Source organism: Protopterus annectens, chromosome 11.part0 (genome assembly GCF_019279795.1).
Source record: "Protopterus annectens isolate FY-2018-M chromosome 11.part0, PAN1.0, whole genome shotgun sequence".
NCBI lineage: Eukaryota > Metazoa > Chordata > Ceratodontiformes > Protopteridae > Protopterus > Protopterus annectens.
This window is the reverse complement of record NC_056745.1, coordinates 157,755,974-157,777,500: the sequence shown is the minus strand read 5'-3', so window position 1 is coordinate 157,777,500 and position 21,527 is coordinate 157,755,974. Positions and strand designations below refer to the sequence as shown.

At 43.1% G+C, this 21,527-nt stretch overlaps 1 protein-coding gene across 1 annotated transcript in view; it reads left to right on the top strand.

Moving 5' to 3' along the window:
• The window catches only part of NDUFA9 (NADH:ubiquinone oxidoreductase subunit A9), a gene marked incomplete in the record, with an annotated part of 561,760 nt that overhangs the window by 212,322 nt on the left and 327,911 nt on the right, over nucleotides 1–21,527 (top strand). The window contains 1 exon segment of the mRNA XM_044087558.1: nucleotides 17,902–18,043. Coding sequence (XP_043943493.1) covers nucleotides 17,902–18,043 — 142 coding nt within the window.

Sequence of the window (21,527 nt, the reverse complement as noted above, 5' to 3'; positions counted from 1 at the left end):
AAAAGTAACTTCTAAATGACTGAGCTTGCTGACTCGAAATGAAAAGCAGCTTTTCTTGAATGAAGTTCAAATCCCGTGGAAGTCACTGGTCTGTTTGTGGCCTCTAATTCTGCACCCCCCCCCTTTTTTTTTACTTGAGTATATCCTTAAGTATATCCTTAAGCTGGCATTTGTCGTCAGGGTCTGTGCCCTGTTTGGTCTGCACAAGTTTTTTTCTCTGAATTGGCTCTCACATGAGTTTGTCCATCAGCTTGATTCTTTGTGGATTAGGAAATTTATGAATTGGTCACTCTGTAGATAGTGGAGGTGCTGGCACCAAACACATTATTTTATTTATTTGAAGTTTGGTTGCCAGGATGGTCCATTGGGCCGAATCAGCCCATTTTCAATGGAGTCCTGGGGAGAAGAGCTCCGTGAATACAATATATAAAACATAGTGAAAGTACAATGTATAAAAACATAGTAAAAATGCAAGAAGAGTACATTTAAGTAGAAGTAAATATTAACACAATTAGAAGGTAAAGTGTAACAGTATGTAACAATTTACATGAGAGTGTTTTTTTTTTTTTTTAGTCACTCAAGATAGGTCACTCAAGATAGGTATAAAGTAAAAGACAATGGTGTGAAGGCATGTACACAGGATTAACTGTGAGAAGATGTTTACAGTATGTAAGTTCCTGTAGAGGAGATCTGATTATTGGTTGAGGGATAGGATAGTAGGTGGGAATGTTAAGCAGGATGGGACATGAGCATTCCCATAGAGATTGTAAGTGAGAGTGGAGGAGAGTTTTAAAGGAGGGGAGACTGCGGGTGCTGCGAATGTTAGGTGGGAGGGAGTTCCAGAGACGGGCTAGGGAAAAAGAGAGTAGGAGTTTGCCTGCTGGACGGGCAGGTCTGTGGAGCTCAATCAGGATGTTCTTCATCTCACATTGCTGCAGTCCTTACTTATGGGTAGTCCGCTGTCCTCGGTCGGCCCGAATACCAAAGTATTAGGCTGACGTCGGTCATGGGCGCACAGCCCTGACATCAGAGCGTCAGGGTATAAAAGCGCATGACCGACGCCATATCCTCAGTCTTTTTTGCCGCATGGTCCGATGCAGAAGCAGCGTTGCAAGTGCCGTTCGGCTTTCTGAAATTTTTCGTTTTCGGAGTTTCAGACCGATACCAAGTTGGGCTAAGTACCCGTTGGGAACATTTTGTTTTTCTTGCCTCAGTTATTTACGGATGTCAGAAAAAGTGAATAATTGTATTTCTTGTGGGAAGCAGATACCGCATAGGGATTACCACCGCTTTGTATTCCTTGCTTGGGACCGGAGCACAACGTAGTTGGGTGTCGGTTTTGTGCTAGGTTTAATAAGCGCACTATTAAGAGAAGGCTAGATTGCGCTAGGTTAGTCTTTGGCAAGCGGTGTAATTATAATATGCCGTCGGATCCTCCGGCGCCCGCTTCCAAAGAAGCGTAAAGACAAATCTGTAAAGCCTAGGCAGGATGATTCGTCCGTTTCGGACGCCGGTCCTTTAGAGACTACAGTGGAACAGGTGGATCCGGCTGAAGTTTCTGTTGAGTCTCAGGGGGAAACCTTGATTTTACAGGATGTGGCCTCACAGGAGTCAGGTCAGGCTGAAGGGGCCTCTCAGGTTACTATTCTCCCTTCTATGCCTAAGGGGGTTAGGCCTTCTGCTACTGTTTCTAGGGCTCCTTCTAAGGGCAGGTCTGTTTTGCCTTCTTCTGGTGTTAGTTCTGGTTCTTCAGGGTCTGTGCCTAAGAAGCATATGCTTAAAATGGCAGAAGATTTGATTACTTTAATTAGAGGTTCCATGCCCCCTCCTGATAAGTGGCCCAGGGTAGAGCCAGAGTTGGAAAGTTTGGAGCAGGCCTCAGATGATTCTGAGTCTTCTGCTGAAGACATTCAAGATTTTCCTCCTTATTCGGATTCCGATGCAGAGGATTCCACTCCTTCTGCTTCCTCCAGAGGATTTTTCATTTTCAGAAACCTTACACTCTATGAGGGAACATTTTAAGTGGGAAGGACAGGATTACTCAGATTCCAGAAAGAGGCTTAGGGAGTTCTTGTTTTACCACAGCATAGACCCTTGGCTATACCTCCTGTTTTGGATGTTGTTCAGGATGTTTTTCGAGGCCTCATTTAATCCAGATTCTATGCCTCCTGCACCAGTTAAACCGGACAGGTATTATAGGGTACCTGAGGCTCATAAATATCTCTATAAGAGTCCTAGGGCGGACCCAGAAACTATTAGTCAGGGGCCTAAGGGTGTTAGGGCTTCTGTTGTAAAGAATCCGGGTCCTCTAGATAAGGAAGCTAGAGCTTTGGACAGATGGGGTAAGAAGGTGTATACCTCTTCTACTTTAGCAATGAGGGCCTTAAATTGCCAGTTTCATATGTTGAAATATCAGAATTTCCTCCTTTCTCAGCTAAAATCTAAAGTGGATGCTTTGGCAGAGGGCATAGAGTGTAAAGAATTGCAAGATGTGGTGCATGTTTCTGAACAGGTGGGGAAACATTCTTTGCAGTGTGGCTTGATGCTTTACAGGCTTCTTCTAGATTGGCTGCCACTGGTTCAGTTCTTCGTAGGCACGCCTGGCTTAAGGATCAGAATTTATCTGAGCATGTTAAATCTAGAATTCTGGATGCCCCTTTACAGTCTGAAGTTTTGTTTGGTCCTCCTGTGGAGTCTGTTTTGAAGAAAATGGAGGACAAGGCTAAGTCTATGCAGACTGTTCAAGATTTTTTGCAGGTGCAACCTCCTAAGTTTAGTAGAAATTGGCCTGCTAAGGGGTGGACGTATCCTTCTGATTCTCAGTCTAGGGGTAGATCTAGGCATGGTAGGGGCAGAGCTCAGAGTACCTTCAGGCCTAGAACATGGAGTTCGCCTGCTCAATCTGCTGGTGAGGGTAGGGGCCAGTCCTTTCGTAAACAGGCCCAATGACCTGCATTTTCAGCTGCCAGATTCTTCTTGCCTGGCAGCTCCTTTGGGAGGAAAACTAGCTCTCTTCAAGCAAAACTGGCTTTTAATCACCCAAGACAAATGGGTGTTGGACATTATAAACAAAGGTTACAAGTTTTATTTCCATACATTGCCTCCTTTCAAAGGTATGCCAGACATTCCTCCTCGGCAAAGGATAGAGGCTCACAAACAGATTTCATTACTTCTTCACATGGGAGCTATACAGCCAGTACCTCTATCAGAAGTGGGTCTAGGATTTTATTCCCGCCTGTTTCTAGTACCAAAGAAAGGGAACACGTGGAGACCGATTTTGGATTTATCTCTCCTCAACACTTATTTGGACATTCCAAAGTTCAAAATGTTGACATTACAACAGCTTTTACCTCTGCTGGGAAAAGATCACTGGATGGTAACTCTGGATCTAAAAGAGGCTTATCTTCATGTTCCTATCAGGCCCAGTTGCAGGAAGTACCTGCGTTTTGAGCTGGAAATTTACATTATTAGTTCTCTGCATTGCCCTTTGGCTTATCTACTGCCCAGAGTGTTCACAAAGGTTCTGGCTCCAGTGATAGCCTTTTTCAGGATGGAAGGAATACAGATTTATCCTTATTTGGACGATTGCCTGATTATTGCACAAGACAAGGACGAGCTTCTTCAGCATCTACAGTATGTGATGGTAGTGTTAAGATGCCTAGGGTATTCTGTGAACGAAACAAAGTCCAGTCTAGTACCCTCTCAGGACATGTGCTTTCTGGGTGTGAGACTGAATACAGCTTCCCAGATGGCCTTTTGACCCGGACAAACAGAAAAGCCTTTCACTTTATTTCCATCAAATGTCTCTACAGTCCAGGCTGACTGCAAGGACAGTCCTTCAAGCCTTGGGGTTCATGGCATCTTGTATTCTGGTGCTTCCCAATGCCAAATTGCATATGAGGAAGCTTCAATGGTATCTCAAAATGTATGGACACAACACTGCCAAGATCTAGACACTGTCATTCAGATAATACCTTGCATTCAGAAGGAATTTTTGTGGTGGGCTCAGGAATGTCACCTAAACAAGGGACTCTCTGTGACCCGACCAGAGGCGAGTCAGATTCTAACGACAGATGCCTCGGACAAGGCTTGGGGAGCACACCTCAATGGAAAATGGGTGCAAGACACGTGGCCTGCCAAACTTCAACATTTGCATATCAACTTGAAGGAGATGTTAGCAGTCCAATTTGCATTGATGGCTTTCAAGGACTTACTTCACCCAGGGCAGGTGTTGATTCTAACAGACAACACAACTGTCATGTGGTACATCAACAAGCAAGGGGGAACTCATTCTACCTCTTTGCAGACAAGCGATGATTTTGTGGGAGACAGCTCTCAGTTACAACCTCAATCTTCAGGCAAGATTTCTACCAGGAGCACAGAACTCCTTAGCAGATGTATTGAGCAGACAAATAGTGGATCCTCACGAGTGGAAATTGGATCCTCATGTATTTCAAAAGTTGACAGTGTCATGGGGAACTCCAGACATAGATCTGTTCACTTCTCCACTAAATTACCAGTTGCCAAAGTTTTGCACAAAAGGTTTCATCCCACAGCTTGGAAGGTGGACGCTCTGTCATTCAGTTGGAACAATCTTCATGTATATGCCTTTCCACCTCTACCTCTTCTGCCCAAGGTTCTCTTGAAGGCCAGACAAGACAAGCCATCCATGATTCTGATAGCACCGGATTGGCCTCGACAACACTGGTACCCACTACTGAGGAGCTTGGCAGAGCCTCCATGGCCTCTGCCTTTGATTCCACACCTTTTGTCTCAGGAAGGCAATCACTTTCTCAATGTCAGAATTCAGTCTCTGCATCTAACAGCCTGGCATATTCTGTTTTAGACTCTGGAGGTTCTCAGCTTCCACAACAAGTTTTGAATGTTATTTTGGAGGCCAGGAGGCCTAGTACAAGAAAAGTTTATGCTGATAAATGGAGGAGATTTTTTATTTGGAGCAAAGGGAAAGACTTTGATGTTTCCAAGCCTAATTTGAGTGCTTCTTTACAATATCTTACTGAGTTATTGGACAAAGGTTTGTCCTTCTCCTCCATAAAGGTTCATGCTGCAGCCATTTCGCTAATTATGACTGTGACCCTCCTTTATTCTCTCATCCTTTGTTTAAGCAGTTTCTCAGAGGGCCAAAGAACATAAGACGGCCACGTAGAGCTCCTACTCCTGCTTGGGATCTCAATTTTGTGTTGGAAAAGCTTACTCTACAACCTTTTGAGCCTGCAGCTACTGCCGAGTTAAAGTATTTGTCATGGAAGACTGCTTTTTTGTTGGCCATTACTTCTGCAAGAAGGGTTTCTGAATTACAGGCCCTTATGGCAGTGGAGCCTTTCTTGATTTTTCATAAGGATAGGATATCTTTGCGTACTAATCCTTCCTTTATGCCTAAAGTAGTTTCTAGTGTGGCCTTAAACCAAACTATTCATTTGCCTACTTTTTATGCAAATCCCCAAAATAAAGGGGAGAAGATTTTGCATACTTTGGATATTCACAGGCAGTTGCGTTATTATTTGAGCAGAACCAGGGAGTTCAGACAGTCTCAGCAGTTGTTTGTTTCTTTTGCTTTGGGTTCACAGGGTAAACCTGTTTCAAAACAAACTATTTCTAAATGGATTGGGTTTTGTATTTCTTTTTGTTATTCCCATCATGGTAAGGAGATTCCGGCTGGAATCAGACCTCATTCCACTAGAGCTACTGCAACTTCTACTGCCTTTCTAAGGGGTAGCTACAAAGGATATTTTGGAAGCAGCCACTTGGAGTTCCGTACATACTTTTCTAAACATTACCACCTTCCTCTTTATTCTAAGTCTAGGGCTGGATTTGCCACTGCAATATTACAGGGCATTTTAGCAGCCCCTAATGCTTTATGATTTTGCCAACCTCCCTTTCCCGTGCTTTGGGATTCTACCCATAAGTAAGGACTGCAGCAATGTGAGATGAAGAACATAGTACAATTTTGTACCTACCATAAATGTAGATGTTCAAGATCCACATTGCTGCAGTCCAATTTTCCTCCCTCCTTCCCTCTGTAGCTTAGCATGGTTATATGGTTTGGGTGATGGCTGTAGTTGGGCATATCTTTTGGGAAGGTACTCTGTTTTTTGGCTGTGGCCTTTCTTTTAGGGCCTTCTGACATCTGGGGCAAGAAAAGACTGAGGATATGACGTCGGTCATGCGCTTTTATACCCTGACGCTCTGATGTCAGGGCTGTGCGCCCATGACCGACGTCAGCCTAATACTTTGGTATTCGGGCCGACCGAGGACAGCGGACTACCCATAAGTAAGGACTGCAGCAATGTGGATCTTCGAACATCTACATTTTTGGTAGGTACAAAACTGTACTTTCTGATTGTTGGTTCTTGGGGATCTGCTGGGTATGTGCTTGGTGAAGGATGAGGCAAGAGAAGGGCAGAGGGAGGGCTTGAATATGAGCTTGTGGGCATGAGTTAGCTGAGTGTAGATACGGTAGTTAGGAAGTTCTAGTCAATTTAATTTGTGGAGTTCACTGCAGTGATGTAAGGAGGATCTGTGACCAGTGATGAATCTGGCAATTTTATTATAGCAGGAGGAGAGTTTTGTTTTGGTAGAGGATTGTAGATTGGTAAGGAGTGGGGCACCATAAAGGAGAGAAGGGATGAGATATGTGGTAGCGAGGAGGAATCTAGTGGATGGGGAGAGGAAGCAAATATGGCGATAGAACATACCAAGTTTCTGGTGAGTTTTTTTTATGTTACTTTGTATATGGGTGTCAAATTTAAGCTGATTATCAATAAGAACACCTAATAGTTTAGCACTGGGAACAATTTCAAGTGTAGTATTGTTGTGGCTTACTATGGAGAATGAATTTAAGTTGATAGTTAAGGTTTTGGATGGGGTGAATATCACGAGTTTAGTTTTTGATGGGTTAAGAGCTAGATGATTATCAAGCATCCATTGTTCTGTGGTTGAGAAGGCATCTTTTGTTAGTTGTATCAGGGTGGGAATAGAGTTTGCAGCACCGATAATTGTTGAATCATCTGCATATTGGATGATTTTAGCATTAGGGATAGCATGGTGGAAGTCATTGATGAAAATGTTAAACAGTAAGGGACCTAATCTAGAACCTTGAGGTACGCCAGTGTTAGTGTTAAGAAATGAGGAAGTGGATTTCTTCCATTTGACAGCTTGTTGCCTGTTGGAAAGGTAGCTAGTAAACCAGTTAATAGTCAGGTGAGAGTTGAAGATTAGAGAGTTTAGTCAGAAGGAGAGAGTGGGAGATTTATTTATTTATTTATTTATTTAACATTTGTTGACCGGGAATGTCCGACTAGGTTCCACAGAGCCTGTTTTCAGCGGAGGCCCGGGGAGAAATGCTCCAGATGCATGTCTTTGGAATGTGGGAGGAAACCGGAGTACCCGGAGGAAACCCACGCGAACACAGGGAGAACATGAAAACTCCACACAGAAGGCACCCCAGCCGAGAATCGAACCAGAGAACCTCTTGCTGTGAGGTGACAATGTTAACCACTGCACCACTGTGCCGCCCAGTGTCGAAACCCTTAGAAAGATCCAAGAGGAGTGTGGAAACAATACAGCTAGAGTCGCGTGCTTTATTTATGGTTTCAAGGAAGGAGAGTAGAGCAGTAGTAGTGCTGTGACCAGGTCTGAATCCATGCTGTGTGGGAGTAAGTACGTGATTGTTGATGAGGTGGGGTAGAAATTGTATATGAATATATTTCTCAAGTAGTTTAGAGATGGGGGATAGGATGGCAATATGTCTAAAGTTGGAGATGTTATTATTGATGTTCTTCATCTCACATTGCTGCAGTCCTTACTTATGGGTAGTCCGCTGTCCTCGGTCGGCCCGAATACCAAAGTATTAGGCTGACGTCGGTCATGGGCGCCTAGATCTGACATCAGAGCGTCAGGGAATAAAGGCGCATGACCGACGTCATATCCTCAGTCTTTTTTGCCGCATGGTCCGATGCAGAAGCAGCGTTGCAAGTGCCGTTCGGCGTTCTGAAATTTTTCGTTTTCAGAGTTTCAGACCGATACCAAGTTGGGCTAAGTACCCCGTTGGGGAATATTTTTGTTTTTTCTTGCCTCAGTTACTTACCGGATGTCAGAAAAAGTGAATAATTGTATTTCTTGTGGGAAACAGATACCGCATAGGGATTACCACTCGCTTTGTATTCCTTGTTTGGGACCGGAACACGACGTAGTCGGGTGTCGGTTTTGTGCTAGGTTTAATTAGCGCACTATAAAACGGAGGTTAGATTACGCTAGGTTAGTCTTTGGCAAGAGGTGTAATTATAATATGCCGTTGGATGTTCCGACGCCTGCTTCTACTAAGAAGCGCAAAGACAAATCTTTAAAGCCTAGGCAGGATGATTCGTCCGTTCTGGACGCCGGACCTTTAGAAGCTACAGCTGAACAGGTGGATCCGGCTGAAGTTTCTGTTGAGTCCCAGGGGGAAACTTTGATTTTACAGGATGTGGCCTCTCAGGAGGCAGGCCAGGCTGAAGGGGCCTCGCAGGTTACTATTCTCCCTTCTATGCCTAAGGTGGTTAGGCCTTCTGCTACTGTTTCTAAGGCTCCTTCTAAGGGCAGGCCTGTCTTGCCTTCCTCTGGTGTCAGTTCTGGTTCTTCAGGGTCTGTGCCTAAAAAGCACATGCTTAAAATGGCAGAGGATTTGATTACTTTAATTAGAGGTTCTATGCCCCCTCCTGATAAAAGGCCCAGGATGGAGCCAGAGTTGGAAAGTTTGGAGCAGGCCTCAGATGATTCAGAGTCTTCTGCTGAAGACATTCAAGATTTCCCTCCTTATTCTGATTCTGATGCAGAGGATTCCACTCCTTTTGCTTCTCCTCCAGAGGATTTTTCATTTTCAGAAACTCTGCATTCCATGCGGGAGCATTTTCAGTGGGAGGGACAGGATTACTCTGATTCCCGGAAGAGACTTAGGGAGTTCTTGTTTTACCACAGCATAGACCCTTAGCTATACCTCCGGTTTTGGATGTTGTTTCAGATGTTTTTGAAGCTTCCTTAATCCAGATTCTGTGCCTCCTGCCCCAGTTAAACCGGACAGGTATTACAGGGTGCCTGAGGCTCATAAATATCTGTATAAGAGTCCTAGGGCGACCCAGAAACTATTAGTCAGGGGCCTAAGGGTGTTAGAGCCTCTGTTGTTAAGAATCCGGTTCCTCTGGATAAGGAAGCTAGAGCTTTGGATAGATGGGGTAAGAAGGTGTATACCTCTTCTACTTTAGCAATGAGAGCTTTGAACTGCCAGTTTCATATGTTGAAGTATCAGAATTTCCTCCTTTCTCAGCTAAGGTCTAAAGTGGATGCTTTGGCAGAGGGCATAGAGTGTAAAGAATTGCAGGATTTAGTGCATGTTTCTGAACAGGTGGGTAAGCACTCTTTGCAATGTGGTTTTGATGCTTTACAGGCTTCTTCTAGGGTGGCTGCCACGGGTTCAGTTATTCGTAGGCACGCCTGGCTTAAGGATCAGAATTTGTCTGAGCATGTTAAGTCTAGAATTCTGGATGCCCCTTTACAGTCTGAAGTTTTGTTTGGTCCCCCTGTGGAGTCGGTCTTAAAGAAAATGGAAGACAAGGCTAAGTCTATGCAGACTGTTAAAGATTTTTTGCAGGTACAACCTCCAAAGTTTAGTAGAAATTGGCCTACTAAGGGGTGGACGTACCCTTCTTCTGATTCTCAGTCTAGGGGTAGATCTAGGCGTGGTAGGGGCAGAGCTCAGAGTACTTTCAGGCCGAGACAATGGAGTTCGCCTGCTCAATCTGCTGGTGAGGGCAGGGGCCAGTCCTTTCGTAAACAGGCCCAATGACCTACATTTTCAGCTGCCAGATTCTTCTTGCCTGGCAGCTCCTTTGGGAGGAAAGTTGGCTCTTTTCGAGCAAAATTGGCATTTAGTCACCCAGGACAAATGGGTATTGGACATTATAAACCGAGGTTACAAGTTCTATTTCCATACCATGCCTCCTTTCAAAGGCATGCCAGACGTCCCTCCTCGGCAAAGGATAGAGGCTCGCAGACAAATTTCTTTACTTCTTCAAATAGGAGCTATACAGCCAGTTCCTCTGTCAGAAGTGGGCCTAGGATTTTATTCCCGCCTGTTTCTAGTTCCAAAGAAAGGGAATACGTGGAGACCAATTTTGGATTTATCTATCCTCAACACTTACCTGGACATTCCAAAGTTCAAGATGCTGACTTTACAACAACTTTTACCTCTGTTGGGAAAAGATCACTGGATGGTCACTCTGGATCTCAGAGAGGCTTACCTTCATGTTCCTATCAGGCCCAGTTGCAGGAGGTACCTGCGTTTTCGGGCTGGAAATTTACATTATCAGTTCTCTGCATTGCCCTTTGGCTTATCTACTGCGCCCAGAGTGTTCACAAAGGTTCTGGCTCCAGTGATAGCATTTTTCAGACTAAGAGGAATACAGATTTATCCTTATTTGGACGATTGCCTGATTATTGCACAAGAAAAGAACGAACTTCTTCATCATCTACAGTATGTGATGGCAGTGTTAAGATGCCTAGGGTATTCTGTGAACGAAACAAAGTCCAGTCTAGTACCCTCTCAGGACATGTGCTTTCTGGGTGTGAGACTGAATACAGCTTCCCAGATGGCCTTTTTGACTCCGGACAAACAAAGAAGCCTTTCTCTTTATTTCCATCAAATGTCTCTACGGTCCAGGCTGACTGCAAGGACAGTCCTTCAAGCCTTGGGGTTCATGGCATCTTGTATTCTGGTGCTTCCCAATGCCAAATTGCATATGAGGAAGCTTCAATGGTATCTCAAAAATGTATGGACACAGCACTGCCAAGATCTAGACACTGTCATTCAGATAATACCTTGCATTCGGAAGGAGTTTTTGTGGTGGGCTCAGGAATGTCACCTAAACAAGGGACTCTCTGTGACCCGCCAGAGGCGAGTCAGATTCTAACGACAGATGCCTCGGACAAGGCTTGGGGAGCACACCTCAGTGGAAAATGGGTGCAAAACACGTGGCCTGTCAAACTCCAACATTTGCATATCAACTTGAAGGAAATGTTAGCAGTCCAGTTTGCATTGATGGCTTTCAAAGATTTACTTCACCCAGGGCAGGTGTTGATTCAAACAGACAACACTACTGTCATGTGGTACATCAACAAGCAGGGGAACCCATTCTTACCCTCTTTGCAGGCAAGCGATGATTCTGTGGGAAACTGCTCTCAATCTACACCTCAATCTTCAGGCAAGGTTTCTACCAGGAGCACAGAACTCCTTAGCAGATGTATTGAGCAGACAAATAGTGGATCCTCACGAGTGGAAATTGGATCCTCATGTATTTCAACAGTTGACAGTGTTATGGGGAACTCCAGACATAGATCTGTTCGCTTCTCCACTAAATTACCAGTTGCCAAAGTTTTGCACAAAAATGTTTCATCACACAGCTTGGAAGGTGGACGCTCTATCATTCAGTTGGAACAATCTGCATGTATATGCCTTTCCACCTCTGCCTCTTCTTCCCAAAGTACTCTTGAAGGCCAGACAAGACAAGCCAACCATGATCTTGATAGCACCGGATTGGCCTCGACAACACTGGTACCCACTACTGAGGAGCTTAGTACGAGAACCTCCAAGGCCTCTGCCTTTGATCCCGCACCTTTTGTCACAAGAGGACAGTCACTTCCTCAATGTCAAGATTCAGTCTCTACATCTAACAGCCTGGCATATTCTGTTTTAGACTCTGGAGGGTCTCAGCTTCCACAACAAGTTTTGAATGTTATTTTGGAGGCCAGGAGGCCTAGTACCAGGAAAGTTTACGCTGATAAATGGAGGAGATATTTTATTTGGAGCAAAGGAAAGGACTTTGATGTCTCCAAACCTGATTTAAGTGTTGCTCTTCAATATCTTACTGAATTATTGGACAAGGGTTTGTCTTTCTCCTCAATAAAGGTCCATGCTGCAGCCATTTCTGCTCACTATGATTGTGACCCTCCTTTATTTTCTCATCCTTGGTTTAAGCAATTTCTTAGAGGGGCAAAGAATATAAGACCCCCACGTAGAGCTCCTACTCCTGCTTGGGATCTCAATTTTGTGTTGGAAAAACTTACTCTACAACCTTTTGAGCCTGCAGCTACTGCTGAGTTAAAGTATTTGTCATGGAAAACTGCTTTTTTGTTGGCCATTACCTCTGCAAGAAGGGTTTCTGAATTACAGGCCCTCATGGCAGTGGAGCCTTTCCTGATTTTTCATAAGGATAGGGTATCTTTGTGTACTAATCCTTCCTTTATGCCTAAGGTGGTTTCTAGTGTGGCCTTAAATCAAACTATTCATTTGCCTACTTTTTATGCAAGCCCCCAAAATAAAGGGGAGAAAATTTTGCATACTTTGGACATTCACAGGCAGTTGCGTTATTATTTGAGCAGAACCAAGGAGTTCAGACAGTCTCAGCAATTGTTTGTTTCTTTTGCTTTGGGGTCACAGGGTAAACCTGTTTCAAAACAAACTATTTCTAAATGGATTGGGTTTTGTATTTCTTTCTGTTATTCCCATCATGGTAAGGAGATTCCTGCTGGTATCAGGCCTCATTCCACTAGGGCTACTGCTACTTCTACGGCCTTTCTAAGGGGGGTAGCTACAAAAGACATTTTGAAGGCAGCTACTTGGAGTTCAGTGCATACCTTTTCTAAACATTACCACCTTCCTCTTTATTCTAAGTCTAGGGCTGGATTTGCCACTGCAATTTTACAGGGCATTTTAGCGGCCCCTAATGCTTTATGATTTTTACCATCCTCCCTTTCCCGTTGCTTTGGGATTCTACCCATAAGTAAGGACTGCAGCAATGTGAGATGAAGAACATAGTACAGTTTTGTACCTACCATAAATGTAGTTGTTCAAAAATCCACATTGCTGCAGTCCAATTTACCCTCCCTCCTTCCCCACTGTTGTTAGACTTGGTGCTATGCTTTAGGTGATGGTTGTTGTTGGGCATGTTTTTGGGAGGTATACTGTTTTTGGCTGTGGCCTTTCTGGTTTGGCCTTCTGACATCTGGGGCAAGAAAAGACTGAGGATATGACGTCGGTCATGCGCCTTTATACCCTGACGCTCTGATGTCAGATCTAGGCGCCCATGACCGACGTCAGCCTAATACTTTGGTATTCGGGCCGACCGAGGACAGCGGACTACCCATAAGTAAGGACTGCAGCAATGTGGATCTTCGAACATCTACATTTATGGTAGGTACAAAACTGTACTTTTCCACCTTTGTGGAGGGGAATAATATATGCTTTCTTCCAGAGTTGGGGTACATAGCCTTCTTGAATATACCGGTTAATAAGAATACAGATGGGGAAGGCAATGGCATCAGCAGCTGTTTTTAGGAAAAAGGAAGGGATATTATCAGGGGCATTAGAGCATGGCTTTAATTTTAGAAGGAGTTTTTTAATAGTAGACACTGGGATGGGTTTGAGAGAGAAGAGCTAGCTGGGAGGTTGGAAGTACCTGAGGAAGGGGGGTTGTGGGTAGTGTGGTTGGATAAGTAGAATTATTAGTGAAAGATGAAGTTAATTTAGTTATGGAGTTGATGAAGAAGCAGTTAAATTGAGAGGCTAGGTCGGTTTCAGAAGCACTTTGTTCTGGTTGAGGGTTTCCCTTATTCCCAGGGTTGAAGAGGGTGGAGATGGTGTCCCAGAATTTTTTTGGGTTAGTTTTGTGATCATTTTGGAGGGTGATGTAGTAGGATTTGCGGTCAGAAATAATGAGTTTTTTAACTCTGTTGCAGAGTTTTTTGTATTCATTTAGGGTGGCTGGGGTTTTGCTTTTATAATGGGTCTTTAAAGCTTTATCACAGAGGCGCTTGACAGCTAAGGTATTTTTAGTTAGCCAGGGGATGGTTTTGCTCTTAATTCTCTTAGTTCGCAAAGGGGCCATGCTGTCTATTAGTTTTAGAAATTTATTAAAATAATTAACAGCTTTGTCTAAGGGAAGAGGTTTTAGAGGATTCCAGTTGAATTTTTTAAGTAGGTCCGCGAAGGAGTTGGGGTTGAAGTTTTTTAAGGAATGCAAAGAGATGGTGGTTTGTGGTAGTTGAAGTGAGGGAGAGTGACGATGAGCGAAAGTAGGAAAGTGGTCGCTGAAGGGAGGGTGCCACTGCTGGTAATAAGATGAGGGTGTGATACTAGAATCCAGTCAATAGTGCTCCCAGAGGAATGGACTTTTGAAGGTCTGGTCATGGAGTTGATGAGCTGTTGGAAGTTATAGAGGTTTATATTTAGGGATTTTGTGGGGGATTGGACAGAGGACCAGTTAATGTTAACGTCACCTAGGATATAAGTTTCATTTGTTATATTGGAGGAGAGCCAAGAGAGTATGTCTTCGAGAATAGGTATGTTGTCACCAGGAGGGATATTGAGGGAGGCTACGCATATGGTTTTATGCTTGTTTAGGTGAAGTAAGGCTAAAAGTAATTTGGCGTTGGCAAATTGGGGAATAGGCTTAGAATATGATTTAACTGAAAGGGAAGAGGAATAGAATAGAGCAACTCCACCTCCTTTTTTGAGTTCTATCTTTCCTGATAATATTATAGTTGGGGGGAGTTATTTCAGAATCTTTTATGGAGGGCTTTAGTCATGTTTCAGAGATGGAGAATATGTCGGGATGATTATGGAGAAGCCAGGCATGAAGGTTGGGGATTTTATTGCATAAACTTTGAGCGTTTAATGCTGAGAAGGAGAGGGTTTTTACAGATGGAGGGGTGCAAGATGGTGTATTTGAGGAGTTGATGGGAGAGGGACCTGGGTTTGGGTGAATGTCACCGGAGAGAAGGGTGTAGATAATATGGTGAAATTGGAAATAAAGGTCATTGTGTTTGGTGTATAGTTTGTGGGTTGTAGATTTGGTGTAAGTGATGCTAGTTTGGGTTAGAGTGTTATATTTGTGGATGGGGAAGAGTCTGAATGGGAAGAGAAGGGAGGGGCTGTAGAAGTAAAGATGGGGGCTGATGAATGTTGAAGAGTATTGGTTTTGTTTGGGGATTGAACTAGTAGTGTGAAAGTGGGGTGAATGGTTAGTACTGAAGGGTTTGGTAAGGTAAGTTAGATAGGATAGAACAAGAAGTAGTAGGAGATAGGTTATAAGTGAGGATGCTTTTGTAAACATAGTTGTAATTTAGGGCTTTGGTTGGGAGGAGGGCTTGATATGAGTAGAGTGTATGATGTAGGTGTAAAAGGGTTATGGTATATGTTATGAGTTACTTGGGGTGGAGCAGTGAGGGTGAGGGGTGGGGCTAGAGGTAATTAGGGTGTGGTTAGTGGGTTATAAATGTAGAGGTAGTGGGGGCCGGTGGGAATAGAGGGCAGGGTAGGGGAGCGGAGTGAGCCCGTAGGGCGAACGGAGCGGGAAGAGCTAGGAAGGAAGAGCAAGAGGTGAGTGAGCGAAAAACAATCAGTGAGAGCAGGAGTAGAACACAAGCTAAGTATCCACAGAGGATAGGAGAAGGGCACTGAGTCTGAGTGGAATGCAAACATAGAATTTATAAGGGTACAGAGGTAGGATAGGCAGCAGGAGGTTTGGACAGAAAGTTCAGAGCTTACTAACAATTAAATGTAAGTCAGTTAGTGGGTGGATGCTGCCACCTGCTGACCAAAGTGGGTAATAGCAGATAGTTGGGGCAGTGCAGGGTGGGGGGGTGGACACTATGGAGCAACAGGAGACTGGGTCAGTGCTGGGCTGCTGGCTAGCACACGCTGGGTCAAAAACATCAACCAGTGGCACAAAGGACTATGCGGTATGGTACATACACACGCTAGATGGTGTAGTTCTTGTGGGGAGGCAGGGCAGTTTTCCAATTGACCCACACAATGTCTAAGATAGTTCTTGCTGGTAGGGAACCAGGGTGCTATGGCGCACAGGTAGGATGTCCGGGGTATTGCACGTATTGACCACAAGACACGCTAGATGGTGTAGTTCTTGTGGGGAGGCAGGGCAGTTTTCCAATTGCACCACATAAGATCTAAGATGGTTCTTGCTGGTAGGAAACCAGGGTGCTATGGAGCACAGGTAGGATGGTCCGGGGTATTGCACGTATTGACCACAAGCCACGAACGGAGCCAGCAACCGAAGGCACGACCAGGACAGGGGAGGTTAGAGGATCATTTGAAAATGGTGCCTAGCTCTACTGGCGTCACTATGAAGTACCATTGAAGGTTAATGTTTAACTTCACCAAGGGAGCCATAAGTATAGAAGTGGACATTTATTTTAGCCTTCAGCAGGGTGTTTGCTTCTATATTTCATAGGGCAGTCTAGAAAAAGTTAGAAGAGTCCACCGTAGTCTTGTCTTATAGAGACAGCCTGCAACTCTTGCTCCCAAGATTGCCCTAGAAAACATTTGTTTGACAGGAGATGAAGCTGGATTTCTGGTGATTCAGTGATGCACCTTAGTTTGGTGAGGTACTGGACCATGTGATTTTAATGTCTTTGTCAACTGCTGCTGACCAACTCTTGCCATGTCTGATGGTCCTTTCTATTGCTTGCCAAATTATACCTCTCCCTTCCAAAGTCTCTCTTGATCAAGTCCCATCTGCTCTTTCAAAGACTAAGAATACTGCTTCCCTGGGCCTGGACAGCATAACTTGCTGTTTTTTAGGAAATGCCAAATAGTTTTGTTAACCCTGGTTCTGGACCTATTTAAATCTTAACCTGTCTACTGATTACGTACCAGAAATCAGGAGAACTGCAGTAGTGGTACTTGTACGTAAAGGAGGCCCTACCATAACTTCATGTAGTTTTAAACCCTGAATTCTTAGGAACGTCTGTATACTTATGGAGTGTATCATAGTTGAACTTGGACATCGTAAGCCTTCAGTCCCTTGATCCAGATCAGTATGGTCTTTGTTAAAAGGTAAATGTGTGTACTCTGCCTAGTCTTTTCCTCTGATAGGGTCACATAAGCTGTAAACATGGACCATTATGTCCACACTGCCTGTTTGGCCCTATCTAAAATCTTTGAAATGGTCCCCATACAGGTATTAGACAGGCTCACCTAAAGTAACACTGACCTTACATCATCTGATAGCTAGCCAACTTGCTCACTGACCAAACTTGTTCAGTAATGTTTAGAGGTCTCTCTCTCTCTCTCTCATGGAAAAGGGTGTTACTGGTGGTGTCCTTCAAGGCTCTTTTGGGGCCCCCTACTCTTTATCTACTTTTTCTAACATCAAGGTGAAAGTCAGAAGGACTAAGGCTGACTTAAATTTGCTTGTCTGACCTAGCAAATGCACTGCTGCTTTTGAAAATACCTGCCCAGATAATATTGCTAAACTGTAAATTCCACACAGATTCTTGACTTTGGAAAATTATCTGACTAAACTTCCTAGGATACCCTGATAGAGCTAAAACATTCTGGTTGTATTCCATTTTGTACAGGCTCCTTCAAGGTGATCTTTATGTAGCCTTCCACACCAAAAGGAACCCTGACCTCCTTGGTAATCTCTGTCTGTAGAAGACTAGTATGAACATAAAATGTTAACTTATAACTGGATACTCTTCAAATCATACTTTGATATGTAGTATGGCTGTCCTTGACTGGGGCTCAAGTGTATTGGGCTTACATTGTCTGCACTTCTCAGCACTGTACACATAGTATACACCTATGAACCTTTGTCTCTCTGGGCAGTTGATGTATGTGAGCACAGTGCATCCTGGAGTTTGTTTTTACATAAAATAGTATAGTGTGTGGACTTTGATTGCAATGTCTGTGTTATTCTTGGTGGATAAGAAGGTTGACATTAGTGTAGTTTGGTTTCTAGATCTTAGTGTTGTAGTACTATGTGATATTACATTGGCAATGCTGAATGTCTCAGATTTTTTAAAATGTTTTTTTTGTTTTTTCCCCAGTAATTATCGCTTTGAAGATGTTTTTGTGAATATCCCCAGAGAAATTGCCCGAGCAGCAAGTGAAGCAGGAGTTGAGAAGTTGATACATATCTCCCATTTAAATGCTGACATCAAGAGCGTGTGCAAGAGTCTTAGATCAAAGGTGACAATGAGTAAAACCTTGTGCATCTCTTTTTTTGGGGGGCTTTGCAAGTGGGAAAGTCAGTAAATGTAGGCACTGTGTGATCACAGTAACTGTTAAACCTATGTAGTGCATATACAGAGGAACTTCATCCCAGTTTAATTTGCCCAGGTCTTTTGGGTTTCTAATATCATGACCGGAATGAGCCCCACTCCTAAATCATAGTACGATTAAAGTTCGTGAAATTAGTATTGTTTCAGTCTTTGTTAGCCAAATGTGCTCTTTGCAGCACCTGCAGTATGCCCGGAATTGACTTCCTCCTACAATTCATACAGAATTACATGCATCTGTAGCATATGTAAATACGACTAAATTCTTTTGAGACCAATTGCTCCTATTTCTATTGGAACTGTCTGGGTGCCCTCCTTCCACATTGCCCTCATTTTTGCCTGCAAATCCTGGTATTTTATGACTTTATTTGTATGTAAGACACTAACTTCATCCCATACAGATCAAAATATGTTGCATCATATTCTTGCATCTGTAAATGTATATATGCTATGTTTTTAGCACAAGTTTCTATATGTAAATATATTTTAATTTCTTACATGACTGTGTTCATTTGGACTCTCTCTGCTCATTGAGATCACTGTACTATCCTGGTAAACAAGTAGATATTAAAATTGGTTAGATTATTTCTTAAAGAAGCACGCACTCATTTTACTGCTGCAACAGATCTAAAAATCTATGTTCACCTTTTAACTTTGTACCACCTATTGTAAGTTTTCTGCTGCACTTTGCAAGTCTAATATCTTGACCCATACAACAATACAGTGAGTTTTTCATAGGGTAGTATTCAGCTGTGCAGAATACAGACATAATGTATCACATAAATATGACCGTTCTCTCAACTTTATTTCAACTCAAAATTTGTCGTAGTCTGCAAATGTTGGACATGTACAGTTAGAGTGCATGCACAAAACTCATTCCGTTGCTTTCATGTTAGATATTGAAAAGGTTAGAAAATAAAACCAGTTTGGTATACTACAACAGTTTTGCATTTAGTCAAACTGACTGTAGGAAATGCTACTGTTCCTCTTTGACTTTGGTCTGTCTTCGCGTTTGTTGTAAAGTATCACCTGTGTTGTTATAGCATCATCATGGAGTGGCCTGATGACTTAATACATAAAGATGTTTGCACTATGCCACTTTGCAACTGTAGGCCACTCCTTTTGTTTTGCATCATACTCGGTTTGCTTTTTGTTTTTTTTTTTGTTTCTAATCATTTTTTTTCTGACTAGTGTAGTTTAAAAAGGTTGTTTACACCAGGACAATCAATATGCAGAGAACTCGCTTTAATGCCAGTCATTTCTTTTAGCCCATCCTGTATAGTTGATATCTTTGTTACTCATTTTCCAGGTCTGATATGATCATCACAGGAAAGCTGGAAAGCCACAGAGGATTTCCACACAGTGTATTTCTGTTTTGAGCAGCATGCCGCAGGATGTTCCAGAAGTCTGAAAACATTATGAAAGCTAAATATTTTAAATGCCTGAACTTCTGGTTTGAATATGAAGCCTGCTTGGAGTCTGCATTGGTGTATAACTGCAGTTTAAAGAATCAGGGACTGAGATGACCCCAAAAAAGCATTTTCTTCTGAAGACTGCTTTCGTTAGTGTATGTGTGAAAACAAGTAAAATAAAGAGGGAGATTCTAGAGCCTTATAAATAGGAATGGAGACAAGAAGTGTAAGATTCTGCACTTCTTGTAATGTTCTAAACTTCCACAAAATGCTGTGGTTATAAGCTATCCCGCAGCATAGAAAGACACAGCCCTGAGTACTACCCATATGACCAGTGTTTTGTTTAATGAACTGGGTGCTGCAGGAACCTGCTGGGTAAGAGTTGGAGCGATCCACTCCCTAACTTCATCTGTTTTGGTTGGAGGGCTGGTATGCATCTTTTTTATTAGCCTGTTTATTGTTCTGTAGATGTATATACTGAACTCCATATGACAGGCTAAGTGACATGTGAGGTAGTGAGCCAGCCAAGGATAGTGTAGCTCATATCTTTATGGGGGGGGGGGGGCATAGCAGGCATTACACTGTGTGCACCAGCCAACAAGGGGAAGAGAGTTAAAACCAGAATGTAAAATCTCCTGATTCTCTTTCAGATGATAGACAGTTATCTTTAATTGATGTGTTCTGTGTTCCCCTGGTATCCTTGGATGTGGGAAGAAAAACATGGACAGCATGAGGGGTTAGCAAATGTGTTAATGGGGGTGGAGATTTTGAAGGCCAGTGGGAGGCTGGGAGGATGTTAAAAAATGAATAAAATAAATGATGGACATTAGTCATTTCCTATGCTGAAGAAAGATGAGAACATTCATCAGCAGTGTTTATTAATATATCCATCAGTTCTGCACAGAATGCTGTAACTCCCTCGCCATACACATCTTTGTATTCACTGCTGTAGATTTCCCCAGTGAAAGATCATTCCTTTGCAGCTTCCAGCAGACTTTGAAAGTTCTGTAATGAAATTTAACGTGGTTAAGTATGACAGTGACAGAGTGAAAATGCAATAGATACTTTTCACATGCAATGGAAGGGAGACTTTCATCTCGATTATGGCACAGAACCACACACGTGAAAGGGCTTCCTCATCTAAAGGAATGAGTAAGTTGATCATATATTTGGTATATGGACACTAGTTAGTCATATATTATTGTGGATGACATTCTGTTTAGGTGCCCCTCCTACAGGATATATCTTTTTTGCACATTCATTTTGAGGGACTTCTTTGACTATGACAGAAGGGCAGTTTGTATGTTTGTACTAGGTTAATGACCACCAGGCTTTTTTTAAGCCTAGCTATGGAACCCAGTCCACTTTTATCACAAAGTACCTTGAATGCCTATATGGTGGGGTGTATTAGTAAAGAGGTAGTCAAAGGTTATGTTGGGGGGGGGTATGTTAGTTGGAAATTAATTTACTTAATGTCGACCTCTGTCAGAGACATGGGTGCCATACCAGGGGTGAAATTGATTTCCCACCCAAATGTCAAACTTTGTTTGAGTAGGATCAGGGATTACATCTGCTTCATGTGGATGCAGAGCTTATTCCATTGTGTGGGGATCCTTTTGAAATGCACATCTATGTCCAGCATGTTGTAGTTATGTAACAGACAAAGTTCAGGTCTTTGAATTTAGTGTTTTTGGTGCTGTTTGTTTTGCAGTTGTGCAAGAGATCCATCAAAGCTGGTTCCAAGGATCCCTCGTATGCCAGGCGTAGATTGCTTCTCAGTAACCTGTAAGAGACACTGAGTACAGAGATAAGGCCTTAAGGTAGTTTGTGTAGGACAGGATATTCGTACTGTGGATTTTTCTGCTGAGGTACCTTTTGAGGGCATTCTAACTCGGTGCTTGGTTAGGTACATGCCAAAGGGGACATTGTTACTCCGTGACAGGTCTGAAAAAGGCTGAGTACAGTGGTACTTTAACTTCCTTG